Here is a 17,782-nt window from a genome sequence, read left to right as displayed (position 1 = left end):
AGAAAAAAAGAAAAAGGTAGTTGTATGTCAAGACAATGCAACTTGATAAAACAGATTACAGACAGATCTTCACATGTGTATGCTGCCCACTGCAGCTAGACTTTGAAGAGAATTTGTGGTCCTCAGTGGATTTACACATAATCCAGTGCAAGTTCATGACCTTGATTTGGTTTATCAGAAATGTTTTTTCTTTTATTCAGTTCACTGTTTCATATATCAGCATAAGATGGGATTCTTCCTAAACGGTAAACTGTTAAGGTGAACTTGGAATATGTGAGCCAACCACATTGCCTCAGCTACAGCATATACTGCCTATCTGACCGCTAACAGAGAGGTCATTGATCTTGCTGTAAGGGACAATATATCATAGGATGTACACACTGATAGGCTCAATGCCATTTGGAGCAGTAGGAAAATATTCCTTTGTGGATATGTTTATGGAATAGTTGACACATCCTTATCTAGCTGTTGCAGCCTGCATATTATTAATGTATCGAAACAAACAAAACACACATTTGTCTTCAATTGTTTGCCTTTCTCCTTCAAGGAAAAATAAGTATTTGTATTATTTTTATAGATGCAGAGTTTTCCAAAGACCTGGTGTGACTTCACTAGGACTGCATATCTTGTGATTTGGAAAATGTATGTTACTCTGAAGCAATGACACTTGTGTTTTTTATACAGTTCTTCTGATAAGAGGTATAGAATAGGATTGTCATAATAAAGGAACACCTTTTCCCCTCCAAAATTCTCTCAATTTGCCACAAACATTATTAGAGCTATGCCACTCTGACTCAGGTAACTTTTGTTTTGCTTTTTTTTTCATATAAACCTTTTTTTTGTTCATATTTTTATAAAAACCAAAAAGAACATATTTTTTCAAAGTGCGTTAGGTATTTTGATATTTTACAAAAAAGCTTCCCAGTCTTATCAGTTCCAAACTAATAATTTGTCAGAATATTTGAGCTGATTTTTGCTGATTTGAGAGGCAAATCTTACTCCTCCATGCTGGAAAAATATTGAATGCAATACCTCTGTACCAGCAAATTTTAGGATTACCTGTGAGTTATAATTATTTGGTGGCTATCAGAAAAAGGGCTTAACTTCAAAACCACAGTATTCTTGTTATAAAACAGACCCCTGGGATAGATGAAGAACTGTGAACCAGCTTTCTGAAGCAACCCTGAATTTTGAGCTAAGCCCAGTTTAGAAATGGATTGCCTCTACAGCTATATAAATAGTTATAATTCCATAATACATAAGAAACTTTTAAGAGCAAAATTTTTCTTCAAATGACACGTGAAACTCTCTCCCAAACTGAAGAAATACTGGCAAAGTCAGTGTTATGCAGGGTAAAGTAACCTTTATAAAGTCATGCTACAAAACAGTCTCAAGAAAACTCAATTTTCTTTTATATGCTGTAGAACCAGTCTGAAAGAACATGGTCTTATAAACACTGAAGAAGAGAGTTCATATTATCTTCACTTGTGCCAATTTTCTTTTTTCTTTTTTTTTGGTATGACTCACAGGATCTATTTAACACCTATAGAAGCATTGACTGGAGGACAAAAAATGAAATTTTACTCCAATTTACTTTCTCTTGACTCAGATACATAGACATGTCTGAGAATCTTTAATGGAAATCTACCTGTACAATGGCTTGGTTACCACTGTAGTGAACGAAAGATAATGTCAGTAATAACTGCAGTCAATAACAAATTTTGCAGAGTTAAGTACAGAAGAATGTACCAGGCAGTATATGCTCTAAAATGTTAATCAAACACATCTTTACAAACCCAGTACTGATTCTGGCTTGACTTAGGCCTAGCTTCACAATTTTATCACAAACCACTTACTCTTAAGTAAGATGATAAAGGAAAACACCTTTTATATGAAAAAGTACAGTCGATACACAATTTGTGAAAATAGTTCCAAGACTGGTAGAAGGTATGTGAAAATTGCATATACAACTTCTTCCTTCTCAATGTCTCTAAAAAAGGAAGGAAACATATTTTCTGTATTTCTTAGACTGAAAACCACATCAATGTAACTTGTTACAGTCAAAACAAGAAGTTCTGAGTAGTGCATGTGACAGTTTTTCAGGGTTAGCATTTTGCCTGACATTAATCAAAAATATGAATCTGTTCCGTAAATGTAAATATGTAAAATATGTAAAATGCTTTGAATTTGTTACCCATTTTAAAAGTTATTATGGCAACACTTTTTCCAGTTAATTTGGACAAAGCTGTTTTTTGCATCTTAAACCAACAAATTTGTTTTAGATTCATGCAAATACATTACTTACAAGTGAAAGGAATTTCTCCATTATCAGAAACAAATTGGAGACTTTAGTAATTGAAAGCTCTAGGAGAGGAAGAATCAAAACACAGATAACAAAATCACATAAAGTAATTTATATGCTTGGAAATTCACTCTTATTTTTCTTCTGATGTAACTAAATCTAAAGTCTCATCAATTCAATGTAAAAATTTGGGCATATATGCTGGGATGAAATTAGTCCAATAAACTCTGTTACTCTGCCAATCATATTTTGGTAAGAAATCCAGAGATCAGAGATCCAGAGATCAGGGGGCCAGTTAGCTCACTCGGCTGGAGCGTGGTGCTGATAACACCAAGGTCACGGTTTCGATCCCCATGTGTTGCCTGATCTAGTTGAGAGGTGTCCCTGCCTGTGACAGGGAAGCTGGGTTAAATGATCTCTAAGGTCCCTTCCAGCCTAGGCCATTCTAAGATTCTATGATCTAAAGGATGCAATGCAGTGTTTTGATTACCCTGTCCACTGATATTGCACAGATAGATATTAAAATGAACCTTGTGATCGTAAAGGAGAATGACATACTTTTTGATAAGATGCTGTTTCGACTGTGTGAGCATCTTCCTGGTCTTTCAGTACTTTTTGTGTATCAGTATTGAGAGCCTGAAGCTGCTTTATCAACTCAGCCTGTTGTGCTGTATGTTCAATGTTTTTTCTGTAAAGATTCTGCAGCTCCTGTAACTCCTTCCTGCACAAAATAAGCAATAAAGAGAAATTAAGAAAAAGAATAACAATGTTGTCCATTAAACAACTGTGTTCAAATAATTTTATTGTAGATAATGAGCTTCCTATATTCATTTATTTTTCTGTCAATTGTCTTATAAACACTGGAAGTTATATATAAAATATTTATCACACTTTTGTGAAATATCTACAGAACAGTTAAGTTTCAAAATGTAATGCTTTTCAATTTCCCTCTAATGCCCTAACTGCTCTAAACTAAATGGATTTTCACTACTGCATCAACACTATTTAATCAATATTCAGTTAACTCTTTAGAACTAAGTGTCAAAATGCAAAACATTTAGAACACGTGGACTGCAAACGAAGTGTATTTAGTAAAACTGTCAGAAAAAAGATAAAAGCTTTTCTTAACTTTGCAGATTTATTTCCTGAAATGCATTTACTTTCTAGATATGACGAATATCTTATGATAAATTACTTTCTGTCTGCAGGTACAGCACACTTCAACAACCATAAGAAAAGTAAGTAAATTTTGGTGTGAATTACTTAACAATTAAAGCTCTATAAACACACTAACATGAGTGCATAGATAGACAGGTCTAGTAGACAGGATAGACAGTAGGATAGATCTAGTATAATGAATCCTTGAGAATTTTACTCTACTGCTCATAGACTTTGCAAATAACTGCAGAAATGAAGACCACTTACATATAGTACAAAATGATCAAAGCCTTTGAGTATTTTCTGTACCACATGTTAGAAGTTTGGATGACTCCATTAATCCCTTTTCACACATTTCACACATTTAATCCCTTTTCACACATTTTCTGTTTAATTTTTTCTGTTTAATTCACAAGCATTTTTTACACTAGTATTACACACAGATACTGAAATATGTTAATCACTCCAACTAATTTGCTTCCTTACTTCCTCAAGGAAGTTCTCAATGAGATTTAACAGTGATAGAGGTGCATTAAGGACTCTCTATGTAACAAAATTAAAGTACACTACAGTATGTACTTCATATCTACTATGTTCACAAGCACAGCAGCAGAAACCACGACACAGTGCTACGTTAGCATCTTCTGACACCCTGTACAACAATCTTCCAAATAAGAACTTGTTTCATTTCCCTGACTGTGAGTATATAGTGGAGAGTGACACATCTTTGTAGTGAGGTTAAAACACAGATTATATTAATTTTACACAGGTTCTCCAATCAGATCTTCATTTTGTTGTGGAAGGGAAAAACATGGGATAACATTGAATCTTCAGATACCGTTAAAAACAACTGTTGCCAAGATCACTTTGGTATATTGCTGCTCTTTAATTTGTACACAAACATCAATGTAGTTATCTGTGCCTATCACCTGAGAATGCACAGTATTACATGTTCTCAAATGGTCTGTTCAAAAGATGTATTAAGGTCAATGTCAATCTTTTTTGTTAACTTTATTGGTCTTTGAGTCATACTCTAAAAGAGAGAGGATGTGTAGGGGCTGGGTAAGCTAAAGCCTGTAGCCACACAAGAACTGCAGCACAGTTGGAACACATTAATGTGTTTGCCCCTGTTAAATTCAAGGACTTTTTAATATAAGAAAACTCAGTCACAGTTCCATTACACCACATCTTAAAAATCTAACTTTACATCTTCATATATATATATCTCCTAACTTGCCTTTTTCTTTTTTTTCGGGGTACAAACCAAAATAGCTGCAATCTGAAAAATTCTTGAGACACAGAAAGACACAATCAGTAGATTGCAGTTGTACTTTACAGCTGATTTTATTCTATTTAACAAACAACACACTATTTTTACATTGTAAATCCATAAAGCTTACCTTCTTTTATTTCATTTTTACAGAGGAAGGAGGAAATTATGCTTAAACTTACCAGGAATTATTCAGCACCTGTGGTGCAATACAAATACATTCACATAATGAAACACCTTTGATAACAGACAGGCCAACTTGATGAGGGGACCTTGAAACGAGGAATGCCAGGGAACAGAGATGTTGACCACCTAACATATGAGGGAACTGTGGTCCAGGCTGACAAGTACAGGGCACAGGTTAGTGTGAACAGGAATGACCTTGTGATGAAGCAATACAAGGCTCATGGAGGACTATGTTAAACACAGACGACTATGGTAAACACAAATCAGGGAGTGCTGACAGGATGTCAGTATGGCGGAGGCTCTTAAGAACCTTCCTGGGAAACAAGCACAGCTGGGTGCCTATCTGAAGTTGCTGAAGACACAGCATGTCCCCAGGGAGGATGACAAGAGGAATTAGAGCTCTAACACTGCCCTGCGATTAGAGGGCTCATTGGGATCACGGAGACAAGGTGGGCTATCTCACGTAACTGGAATGCTGCCATGCATGGTTACAAACTCTTTAGGAAGGACAGGCTTGGACGGCAAGAGGTTGCCCTTTACATGGAAGATTTGCGTAAATGATTGGAGCTCTCTCTTCAGGTAGGTGAAGGGCCGGCTGAGAGTGTGTGGGTCAGCTGTGGGCAGACTGACATGGATGGCATGGTGGCTGCCTGCTGATCCCTTCTGATTAGGAAGGAGAACGAAGTCCTTTTCAGAAAACTGGAAGAAGAGTCATGTTTGTAGGCCCTTGTCTTCATGGGTGACTTGAATCACTCCAGTATACACTGGAGGGAAAATGCAGCAGGGCACAGGCAATCCAGGAGGCTTCTGCAATGCTTTGATGCTTCTTGTCACAGACGATCAACAAGCTGATGAAAGGAGACAGACTGCTGGACCTGATACTTAGAAACAGGGAAAAACTGGCTACCAGGCAGCCTCGTCTATAGCAACATTCAGGTGATGGGACATTTGGGATACTGAGAGAAGGGAGAAAAGAAAAAAAAGCAGGATCACAACTCTGGATTTCAGGAGAGCAGATTTTAGGGACCCACTTGGAATAATTCATTACAATACAAGCCTGGAGAGTCTCAGTGGAGGAGGATGATATGAGGGAACATTTAAACAAAACAGACTGTATACAATGACCATAGGACTTGATGTGACGTGTCTGAGTGTTAAAAGAGGCTCAACAATCTTTGAAAGGTCATGGCTATGAGGAGAGGTTCAGGAGGACTGCAAGAAAGAATGTCACTCATATTCAATAAGGATCTGGAAAGCTAGAGCAGTCAGACTCATCTCAATCCCTGAGAAGGTGATGGACCACATAAAGGACAAGATCATCTTTGGGAGTTGCCATCATGTGTTTACAAAGAGGAAATGATTCTTAACTGACCTGACAGCCTTCTCTGATGGGATGACTAACTCAGTGGGTGTTATCTTGACTGTAGTAAAACTTTTGGCAATGTCTCCCATAAAATACTCATAGACAGACTGAAGAAATATAGGCTAGATAAGTGGACAGGAAGACTGACTTGAACCTGGGCTTGTTGGGCTTAACAATTTGTGATCAGCAGAAGTAAGTTCTGTTGAAGGCCAGGTACTAGTAGAGTATCCTAGGAGATAATAAGAACTATTGGGGCCAATAGTTTTTAACATCTTCATTAATAACATAGACAATGATGGGACAAAGTGCACCACAGCAAGTTTGCTGATGACACAACTGGGGCAGTCTTTGTTTCACCAGACATTTGTGCTCCCATTCAGAGGGAACTTCACAGGCTGAACAAATGAGCTGACATGAACCTCATGAAGTTCAACAAAAAGAAGTGCAAATTACTTCCCCTGGGGGAGTAACAACCCCAGGTACTAGCACAGACTGGGTGCTGGCCAGCTGGAAAACAGTTTGTCAAAAAGTGCCCTGGGCATCCCAGTGGACACCAGGTTAACCAGGAGCCAGTAATGTACCCATGTCACAAAGGCCAATGACATCCTGAGTTGCACTGAGAAGAGCATTGCCAGCAGGAGGGAGGTAACGCTTCCCCTCTATCCAGAAGGGGTAAGACAAATCTCAGTGCTGCGTCCAGCTTTGTGCTTCCCAGTACAAGACAGACATGGACATAAGGGAGTAAATCCAGTGAAGGACCATAAAGATGATGAAAAGATTGGAGCATCTGTCATACATAGAAAGGCTGGGAAAAAAAAGCTGAGACTGTTCAGCCTGCAGAAGGAAAAGTTCAGGGAGTATTATCAACATGCCAAGAGACTCTTCTCAGTGGTGCCCAGTCACAAGAAAAGAGGCAACAGGCACAAATAAAACACACATGAAATTCCAGTTACACATAAGAAAAATGGCTTTAGCCTGTAAGATTGATCAAATACTGGAACAGGTTATTCAGAGAGATTGCGGTATGTCTATTCTTGGACATACACAAACTCAACTAGACACCATCCTGAGCAGCCTGTGTAGCTGACAGGGCTTGAGCAGAGGCTGGACCAGCTGGAGCTGTGGGACTACACAATCTCCAGAGATGTCTGCCAGTCTCAGCCACTCAGTGATTCTGTGTGATTCAGTTACCAATTTGCTTGCAGTATGCTCGAAAAGAGTATACAAAACCAATCCCACGATAATCAGAAAAAGTTACAAGATAAAAATGAATTTCTGATCAAAATATTAATTATAAAATAAAATATTAATATGCTTATTCAAATCATCAAGCTACTAAGCACTCTGCAAGAGAGACACCTGCCTGTCACTGCTGTAGGATAAGGATGTCAAGACCTAAGTAAAATGACTCTCTCAGGAGAGGATATTACAGAAGAAATAATAAAAAATTGCAAATTAGATGTAACAAAGATAATGAGTGGCATTTAAAATATGTGCCTATAGACACACTCATATAGATGTACGTATAGATGCATCTATATGTACACAGAGTTGTACAAATCTATACATCTACACATACAATACAAAAATTATATATGAATAGGTACATGTACACATACCAAGTATCATATACGTATACAAATATAAGCGCATACTGATAAAAGTGTTTTGATATAGTGTACAGTCTAAACAAACACAAATTCAAGAATAAAAGTCACTATCACCAACACTAGTAAAAAAAACCACTCAATATTCTCTCAATTAAGCACCAAAATTGAAACACCTAATAGGTCTATTTTTTTGTCAGCCTTCTCATAAACAAATACACCATGATATACAGAGTATTCAACTACATTTATAATTGAAGTCACCAGATAACACTAAGGAAAAAAAAAAAACAACCCACTTCTCTGTCTATAATCTAAAATCTTAAGACTAATACAATGGGAAATCAAGAAATTTATAGAAAGCAAGCTGCACTCTTATAGTCACAAGGAAGAGCCTGCTATGAGAAGTTAGGTTTTTCCCACAAATAAAAATAGAAAAGCACAAATACATTATTTCTGACATTAAACAACAGAATAAACTTAGTAGATTTTGCTTTAAACATTGCAATGTTGACCCTACATGAAGACATTACAAACTAGATTGCAGCAAGACTCAAAGATTTGTCACCTTGTCCTGTTAGTAACAATATTTAAGATCCATACTGTTGTTTAGGGTACAGACAGCTCTGGTGCTCACATTTGACAAGAGTGTGAACTAAAATTTTCTCCTATCTTTAGAGGGTAACATTAAATAAAACATCATGTCTCACACATACTATCGGTTTAAGAGTAAACTGTGGCTTCCCTGAGATGTAAATGAAATGAGTAGCTACTGTCACTCCAGCAGTTATATAACTGTGCTGCACAGAGAGTTAACGTGCATCACACCCACCACCTCAGACGATGTTGTCAGCTTTGTTTCACCACTACAGTTTTGGTGAATATGCTGCGATTCTGAGTACCTCAGCTACCCCTGTTACCAAGGGAATATAAGAGCGTTTGGAGTAATTCAGGAAATCTCTAGATTCCGTTACCTGTAGTTTCGAAATACAACACAGTGACAGGCACTATGAATTACGGTTTCTCAGGGGAACAGCATAGATACTATGAAATGGTTTACAGCACACAGCAAAGAATAACCTGAAAATCCCATGGCAGCATAATACGGGCTGATTAGAAATTCGACTGCCTCATAATTTACAGCATAGAGGTAAACAACAACAGCAGGGGCAAGGGGGTAGAAACAGGGGCAGGGGAAAAAAAAAGCAATATTGTAAAAGAATGATCAGGGATAGATTTGAACTAAAAAGTAATCACAGGAATGAAGTAGTGGCACACACTTCCAGTAGGAACACAGGGGCAAGAAATTCTAATTCATTTTAGAATAGAGCTTACTATATTCACAAACAGCTTAATATTTCTTGGATACTTGTGACAGCAAGGCACAAGTCTCTGCAAGTCAAGTAAAACTCTCAAGATGATGTTCACAATTCCACCAGATCTTCGTGCCAGTGAGACACAGACCACTGAGTACTCAGCAGTAAACACAATGTTCTAAATCCTGATACTGAGATTCAGATTTGTTTTTAAAACAAAAATCACATAGATGTATTGGAGTTAAGTTTCAGAAACAAAGAGCAAGATTTAACATTAACATGAAAATGGAAAAGCTAGCAGGGACTCTAAACTGATCCAGAAAAACTGTACTGAAAGGAAACATGAAAAATCTAAGAAGGAAATGCATTTCACAGCTACTTCAGGAGTTTGAAATTAAACCCAGTGAGATCAAGAGTGGTTTGCAAAAATAAAGGCAGTACAGAAATCTGCTGGTTTCTTGAAGACATATGCTGTGCAGGAGGGATGCTGTAAGTACTGTGTTCACAGGTTGCAGAAAATTTGTATTCCACACCTCAGATGTATGTGACAGACTTCTACTGGCACTGAGTGAGATTTTCAAAACCATGTGCTAGTCCAGGGTCAGACTGGAGTACATCTTTAACATTTTAGTCTCTGCTGATTTGCTAAAAAAAGCTCCACCTTAAAGAAAACAGACATACTATTAAACTGAAAAAAAATTCTTGCTAACAAACTTACAGATATGTAGAACAGAGCAAGAAGTTATGAATGCACAAGAAATAGAGCACCAGATCAATTTGCACATAGACCCTTAGAGACTTTCTTTTCCACTTGATTTTAGTATCTACTGTGAGAATTACAGACAGTATTATCAAGGTGTCAGCTGAAGGAGTATTTTTCTGGATCTGCCTACACTGAATATGAAAGAAGACATCAAATGAAATATCACTCAGATACTTCAGCCATGAAGTCAACCCAATTCTAAGAGCTTGGACTCATCTAGGAAGATGAGATGATTCAAATACATAATTTTCTCCTCAAATTTTTCCTTTAATTCTGGAGTTCTTGCTTTCTTTAACTTAAGTAAAACTTTAGCTTTTGTCTACATAGACTTTTATTATTTTGAGGGTTTTTTCACTAAGAACCAATAGAAAAATAGTTTTATCTTTGTACTGATACCTAGGAAAAGTAGGGAGAAACTTCTGTATTCTGTACTAAAAAAAAATACAGAATATTTGAAATTCTTAGTGCTTATTGCTAACTACTAAAGCTGCTGCCTGAAACTGCATTCTATACAAAATAAGCCATTTAGTATAAGCCACCTTTCTTCCTAATAGAAATGTCAAGAAGAAACACGTAACTGAAGACAGTTCATTAATAAGTTTAACAGACATCGAACTGCAATGACACTGATCAAATATATGCATATATTACATGTCAAGTATAACTCACAAACTAGTGATATGGAAAAATACTACCATTCATCACAACAGCGGTTAAGTATATAGGAACTAAAGCATATACAAATAGTTTGCCAAACTCTTTTCCATGAATGTAGAAGGTTGGTTGTACAGAAAAGTAGAAAACAACATAGACTTCAAACACTCAAAAGTAAGTATGCAAGTATGTTGGTCATCTTTTTGTTACCTGAAGTTCAGACTTTGTGTTCAAAAAAGTACTTATTTTAATTTCATATTTAAATGAGACATCGCTGACAAATTCTAAAATGTTTTGCCATGAAAGTAAGGAAGACATTTTGAGAAATTTTAAGCTCAATGACTTGGCCATTCAGTCTGCAATATCCTAAACTAGAACCAACAAGCAGTAATTTTGCAAACCTTGATCACTTGACTTTAAAAATATCTTTGCTGTCTCTGTCCTCTCACATATAATTGTGCAGTGGGATGACCCTGGCTGGTGGCCAGGTGCCCACCGCAGCTGCTCTGTCACTCCTCCATCTCAGCTAGCCAGGTGGAGAAAATATAACAAAGGGTCCAAGGTTTGAGATAAAGATGGGGAGATCACCTGCAGCTACCGTCTAGGGCAAAACAGACTCGATTTGGGGAAATATATTAACAATCAAATCAGAAAAGAGTAATGAGAAATAAAAGCAGATATCAAAAAAGTAACACCTTCCCCCCACCCCTCCCTTCTTCCCAGGCTTAACATCAGTCCCAGTCTATCCACCTCTTCCCTCTGAATGGCACAGGGGGACAGGGAATGGGGGTTGGGGTCAGTTCATCAGTTGTCGTCTCCACCAATCCTTCTACCTCTGGGGCAGGACTCCTCGCTCTTCCCCTGGGCCACTGCGGGGTCCTTTTCACGAGAGATGATCTTCACACTTTCACCAATGTGAGTCCTCTCATGAGAGATGGTTCTTGACAAACTGCCCCAATGTGAGTCTCTCTCCATGGGGTGCAGTCCTCCAGGGGGAAACGGCTCCTGTGCGAGTCCCTCGTGGTGACACAAAAGTCTTGTCAGCCAACCTGCTCCAGCGTGGGCTTCTCTCTCTTTCCATGGGCTACTGGTTCTGGCAGGACCTTGCTCCAGCGTGGGCTTCCCACAGGGTCATAGCCCCCTTCAAGCATCCACCCACTCCAGCATGGTGTCCTCCATGGGCCACAGGTGGACATCTACACCTCGTCACTCCCAGGGGCTGCAGGGGGACAGCCTGCTTCACCATAGTCTTCACCACGGCCCAGGGGACTCTGCTCCAGCACCTGGAGCACATCCTCGCCCCTCCTTCTTCACTGACCTTGGTGTCTTCACATATTCTCACTCCTCTCTCTCTCTGCCAGCTGTTGTGTGGTGCAGTTCTTCTTTCTCCATTTCTTAAATACGTTTTCACAGAGGCGTTCCTATCCTATCATCACGATAGGCTCAGCCTTGGCCAGCGGCGGGGGTCTTTGGAGCCAGGTGGCATTGGCTCTGTCAGACACTGGCTCTTGCAGAAGCCACTCCTACAACTCCCCTGATACTGAAATCTGGCCAGACAAACCCAATACAATTTGAAAACAACTTCAGAAGATAATAAAGCCTATTAGACCATTAATGAATTTCACAAATTCCAGTGGTTGCCTGTTTCAACATGCTTTCCCATTAAACTTGCCTATTTTTGGCTTTCGAAAACCCAATCATCAGGTCTTTTAAATATAAAAATGGTAAGACTATCATTTTTCCTGTAAAGATTCCAACAAATACTAGGACAACAATTTAGGTCAGAAGCAGCAAAAGTCATATTTCTAGTTTTTCCCTCAAAAAAAATTTATGACACTGACTCCTTATAAAAAAATTATTTCTGTTTGAAAAGCAAAGAGAAGTGCCCATAGTAGTGATTTTCTCATCCCAACTTCAGCTCTTGAGGCATAACCAAAATTTGAGGTTCATTGAAGAGAGTATTATTTGTTCAACAAAGGAGTGATAAACACTGTGTGTGCCTGTGAAACTTAAAAGTCACCAATTGTCTTCTACCATTACCTTCATTTTGAGGAATTCAGTAGTCATTTCACGTAAGTAATTGCATTCTTTATTTCTTTTCCACAACTCAAATAATGAAACACTAAACTTACAGTTTTAGTGTAAAGAAACAGTATGTGAGACCTAAGAACAAGCTTAAATCACTACACTTTAAATCTTCAGCACAGACCTATGTATACTTCTGCTCACTCAACAGATTTAACTCTAATTAAAAACTTAGTTGGGCTTAAAGCTTTCCCAAGTTAGCCTCTCCAATTAAATGTTTATGTCTCTAATCATAGCACGTTTTTGTCACTTTCAGTGGAGACTTGTAGTTCTCTGACCCAACCTTAATTACAGATGTATAATCTGTAAAGTCCATCCCTATTCAAAAAATGGTAATAATAAACTAAGAGCCAAAACATATCTCAGAGACTCTACATAAATTGTTATCTGCTGGCAGACTTCCAAAAAATTTTACATCTTGTGAAACAGAATAGTATGAAAGTACACTCTTGCACAAAAATACCTCCAATATAAGATACTGCTTTCGAAGTGGAACAATAGTCTTTTTGAGAAGATTCAGACTTAAAGGTAATGAAATGATGAAACACTTACTCAGCTCTAGTCACATCACAATCCTTTTCGGAGTGTTCTTCCTGTTTCACAGCTACCTGAGATGATAAGTTACTGCATATACTGCACAACTCTTTCATTTGTTCTCTTGCCTCTGCCAAATCAGTTTCCAAATTCTGCAGAAAAAGTATTTGAAATGTATTAAAGCTAACACATCAGAAAGAGTTAAAATCTACTGTGTATTATCTAGATATATAAACATATGGATTTACATATACAGACATGCATATATTCACTGTGCTCTAGGCAAATATATATAGGTATCTGTGCATGTATAAAATGCCAGGAAAAAAAAGTAATTTCAAATTTAAGTGCCCATCTCTTCTTCAGTGAATTCTTCTTTTGAATTTTCAAAGAATTTTCCTTAATTTCTTTGCTGCACGTGAAATCAAAACTTTGCAAAGGAATAGTACACTAACTGCTGAAATGATTAAACATTGTTTTTTGTGTAGAAATCAAACAGAACAAAGTACTCTGAACAAAAAAAGCTACACAACATTGTTTTAAGTGCTCCAAAAAATACACAGTATTGTACACGTGAACTAAGAATCATGGATACAGATTCATTCTTGAGACTGCTTGTGAAATTTATTCTGATTTTGCCCTCCTGATTCAGCACAAAGAGTAGTTTCAGTGATTTGTTCTTTTGTCAGTGATTTGATCTTCTACAGCAGCTAAAAGTTCTTGTGTATGTGAACAAAAATTATAATAGTTCATATTTCTACGAATAAATTCTCCTTGCCTATCTTTCACACTACAGACCTGAAGAGATTTTTCATGGTAGATATTAAAAAAAAATCTCATCTTACCAATGCTTAAAAACCCATCACCCATTGAAGGGTACAAACAAAGAATAGGTGCCAAATAATTTTGTTATAAATACAACTTTATGAATTACATAACAGCAGAATTTAAAAAATAGATGGGAAAAAAAAATATTTTTGAGTTCTTCATCCCCTTTCTGATTTCAGATTTTGATTGTAACTAACAAATTAATCAGTTCAACCTTTTGAACTAATTTTGAAACCTTGACATTTTTTTTAGCATTACTGAAAAGGTAAAACATGAAAATAGGGGTAAGGAAGGACTAGTTATACAAATAGCATATACAGTGAAACATACTATACTGAGGCATTCAGTATTCAAAACAACCTGTAATCTTTTACACTCAGTTTCTGTGTATCTCTAGTTTTTAAAATCACATGGACTTTACTGTGCTACCTTTTAGTTGTCACAGTAGCCAGAAGGTAGTTTCATTGCATAAACATGCAGAATGAACATTTGCTAAATATAAATTCTCCTAAATCTGATTTTCTAATTGTACATACAGTTTAGAAATCAATCTTTTAAAGGATATTAAAGTGAGTGCTATTTAAAATAGTAGGTCAAAAAACTTATAATTGAATTATATAATGTGAAGTAAATGCATACTTTAGATAAAAATGCAAGGTATAGTAAAATATATACTTTATAACAGTATTGAAAATGAAACACAAAAAATGAGTCTTGTCATTATTACTAGCCATGAAAAGTGATGATTCTAACTAAAATGAAATGAAGATAAATAGCATATTAATAATTTATGGTAAAACATTTCAGGAATATTTTTATCATTTCAAGCCCAAGAACTATAAACTCAGAAAAGTCAGAGAAAAGGTGAATTTAAAAGAACTTCAAACATGAAAATTGTAACACACATAGAAGGCATGAGGCAGAATAGTTGTGCATGAATTATGAACTCACTGTAAATTAACACTAAGGTTTTGCTATATGTAGCTTAAAAGCCTCAGAAAATCTCTTCTAAATACAGTAGCTTTGTTTTCATGTTTTCTGTTGTTACTTATTATGACAGAAATGAAACTATTTTTTCAATAATTTTCTAATTTTTCAATGAAAGTAAAATCCCAGACTCCTCTTGACAGAGACGGCTGTTTCTCAGTGTTTAATTTTAAGACAACAGCTCTCCTTGTTTCTTTAAAAGCTCACATCTTCAGACTATAGGAACTTTAAAAAGTACTTCTCTTACTAAATAAGAAATAAAAACCACAAACCAGGAAGCAATTCCACTACATTTTAGGGAATCCTCACTTAAAATCTGCCAGTATGACATTTTTTGTGTCTACACACAAGGCTTTTTGTGACTGTCTGAGTTTGGGAAATATAAATTCTCAATATTATTTAAAAATAACTTAAAGCAACATCCACCCAAAGAGAAACAAAATAACTCAAACACCTAATTAATTCTTAAATATGGAGATATGGAGACACATCCATGCATAAGGTGCCTGATTGACAGCTCTTCCACTTGTGTGGTTTCAGGAGGTAGAGAAAGCTGATATAAGCCCTGGGAAGCACACAAGAGTAATTCTCAAGAACTACTTTAAGGCAGAAAGCAAAGCCCTATGTTAATTTTCTGTACACTGTACATTATTTATATGAAGCTATATTCAGGAAAGACGAACAATAGAACAGTATTGCCACCCTTTTAGCTACATCATCACATGTCTTTCTGCTAATCTGTCTCACTCCATTTTGGCTAAAATGACAAAATTTTAAAGAAATATTCCTTAAATGGACAAACTAGCCATAGAAGCTTTTCCTCTCAATTTTAAAAAGTTGAATTTTATAGTCTATGGGGTGACAAGTGACATTTTTCTGCACAGACAATGGTTTAAATACTGGGCGGGGGGGAGTAACTCTGAACAAAGGGACACTTTTCCAAGAGGATCTGTTATTTAGACCTGTCATTTCTATCATCTAGTACACATTTTAAAAATAACGCTAGGGTAGCTCACATGGGTAAGTTTTCATTTTACTTTTCCTCAGGTATTCTAACATAAATAGGGTTTGTGTACACTATCATCTACAATATTGTTAAAACTGAAAAATGTGTAAAAAAAGAGATGTTGGCTCACCTCCCAAACTCCAGGCTAAGAGGCAGAATTGACTTTCAGAAAGCGGTATAATTTCTAAACTAAAATTATTTTTATCTATAACCATATTTACAATCACTTGAGAACAACAATATAATTCCATTATTGAATTTTCTCATAAATTACTTTTTACAACCATTTCAGCGACCTGCTATATTGGGGTGTATATATTAAAGCATTATCTGCAGCCCAATATCATGTAGTGTGATAATGTTATATCTGGCCTCTGTGGATAAGGAAATTAATATTCTTTGTTGTTTATAAGCATCCTGTTAAGAGCCAATCTGGCATCCAATATTGATTCTCGAGTGTCAAGTAACAGAAACGGGGAATGTCAGGAACACAGGAAGAAATTAATTCAAATTGAAATTCAAATTAAATTTTCAAGTAAATATATACAGGAGAAGTATATCTAAAACCAGCGATGAATTGCAAAAATAACTTCATGTGTTTTTACAAACTATTATTTTACAAAATATTGATAAAAAAGATGAGACAACATATTACTACTTCCTAGAGGTCAAATATTACATTTCCTTCTTGCAGATAGTATTTTTATCATTCTTCTCAATCCTTACAGTAGTCTTGTGAGACAACAGACTTCACCTAACTCTCCTCTAGCAAAGGTGTAGAATCACTTGTCTAGTATCACAGAAAAGGAAAAAAAAAAAGGGTGTGGAAAGGTGGGAAAAAGGCAGAAGCTAGAGTATCAGACCCACGGACACAAGCAGGCTGCCATGTCCCTAGGTTCAGTCAGGGGGTCCAACCAGGCTGCTTAGGGCTTTACAAAGTCAGAAGTTGAAATTTCCTAAGAATGGAGATAGCCCGACCTCCATGGGCCCCAACTCACTCCTGGACTGTCCCCCTGGAAGAAAGATTCCTCCTTATCTCCAGCCTCAGCTTTTCCTGTTCCAGCTTGTACTGCTGCCTGTCACTCATCCAACACTGAAATCTCTGAAGAGCCTGCCAGTGTCTCCTCCATGCCCTCTCCTATTGGTACTGGAGATGCTATTGGATGGCCCCAGACCCAGAGCCCCTCATTCTCCTGGATAAACCAGCCTATCCCACAGCCTCTCCTTGCAAGGCAAGTTTTCCAGCCCCAGTGCCTCATCTTCAGCCAGTTTTACTGATGTATGTCTTCTACTGCACTCAAGAAATCATCACAGTATCTAGAGTACTGAGCAGAGGGGACCGATTCCTCCTCTAACTCTTGGGGCCATGCCCTGCTCATGCCTCCATAGGTGCTGCTGTCTGTCATTGCTGCCTGAGTGCTGGCCCTGACACAGCTTGCTGCTCACCAGTGCCCACAGCTGTCCCCCAGAGCTGATCCTTGGCCCCTGTATGGCTGCAGGGCTCTGGTCTCCCAAGGCAAGGCTCACTGTTTGTCCTGGTTAAGGATCCTGCTGGCTCACTTCCGACAAGGTTCCCCCAAGTGTCAGGAGAGCCCTCAAGCACATCCACGTTTCCCCAGTTTGGGAACTGCAAACTTGACAAGCATGCCTACAGGGCCTACAGGAAAGATGGAGAAAGACTCTCTATCAGGGAGAGCACCAATAGGACAAGGACTAACTGTCT

General features: G+C 37.4%; 1 protein-coding gene across 1 annotated transcript in view; it reads right to left on the bottom strand.

Annotated features, from left to right (window-relative positions):
• Positions 1–17,782, bottom strand: part of LOC104271489 (centlein-like) — a gene marked incomplete at both ends in the record, with an annotated part of 76,529 nt that overhangs the window by 25,983 nt on the left and 32,764 nt on the right. Inside the window, 3 exons of the mRNA XM_009866173.1 lie at positions 2,306–2,364; positions 2,833–3,023; positions 13,257–13,390. Coding sequence (XP_009864475.1) covers positions 2,306–2,364; positions 2,833–3,023; positions 13,257–13,390 — 384 coding nt within the window. The remainder of the gene's footprint in view (positions 1–2,305; positions 2,365–2,832; positions 3,024–13,256; positions 13,391–17,782) is intronic.

The sequence above is a fragment of the Apaloderma vittatum genome, unplaced genomic scaffold (assembly GCF_000703405.1).
Source record: "Apaloderma vittatum isolate BGI_N311 unplaced genomic scaffold, ASM70340v1 scaffold5003, whole genome shotgun sequence".
NCBI lineage: Eukaryota > Metazoa > Chordata > Aves > Trogoniformes > Trogonidae > Apaloderma > Apaloderma vittatum.
This window is presented reverse-complemented; position numbering and strand designations above follow the sequence as displayed.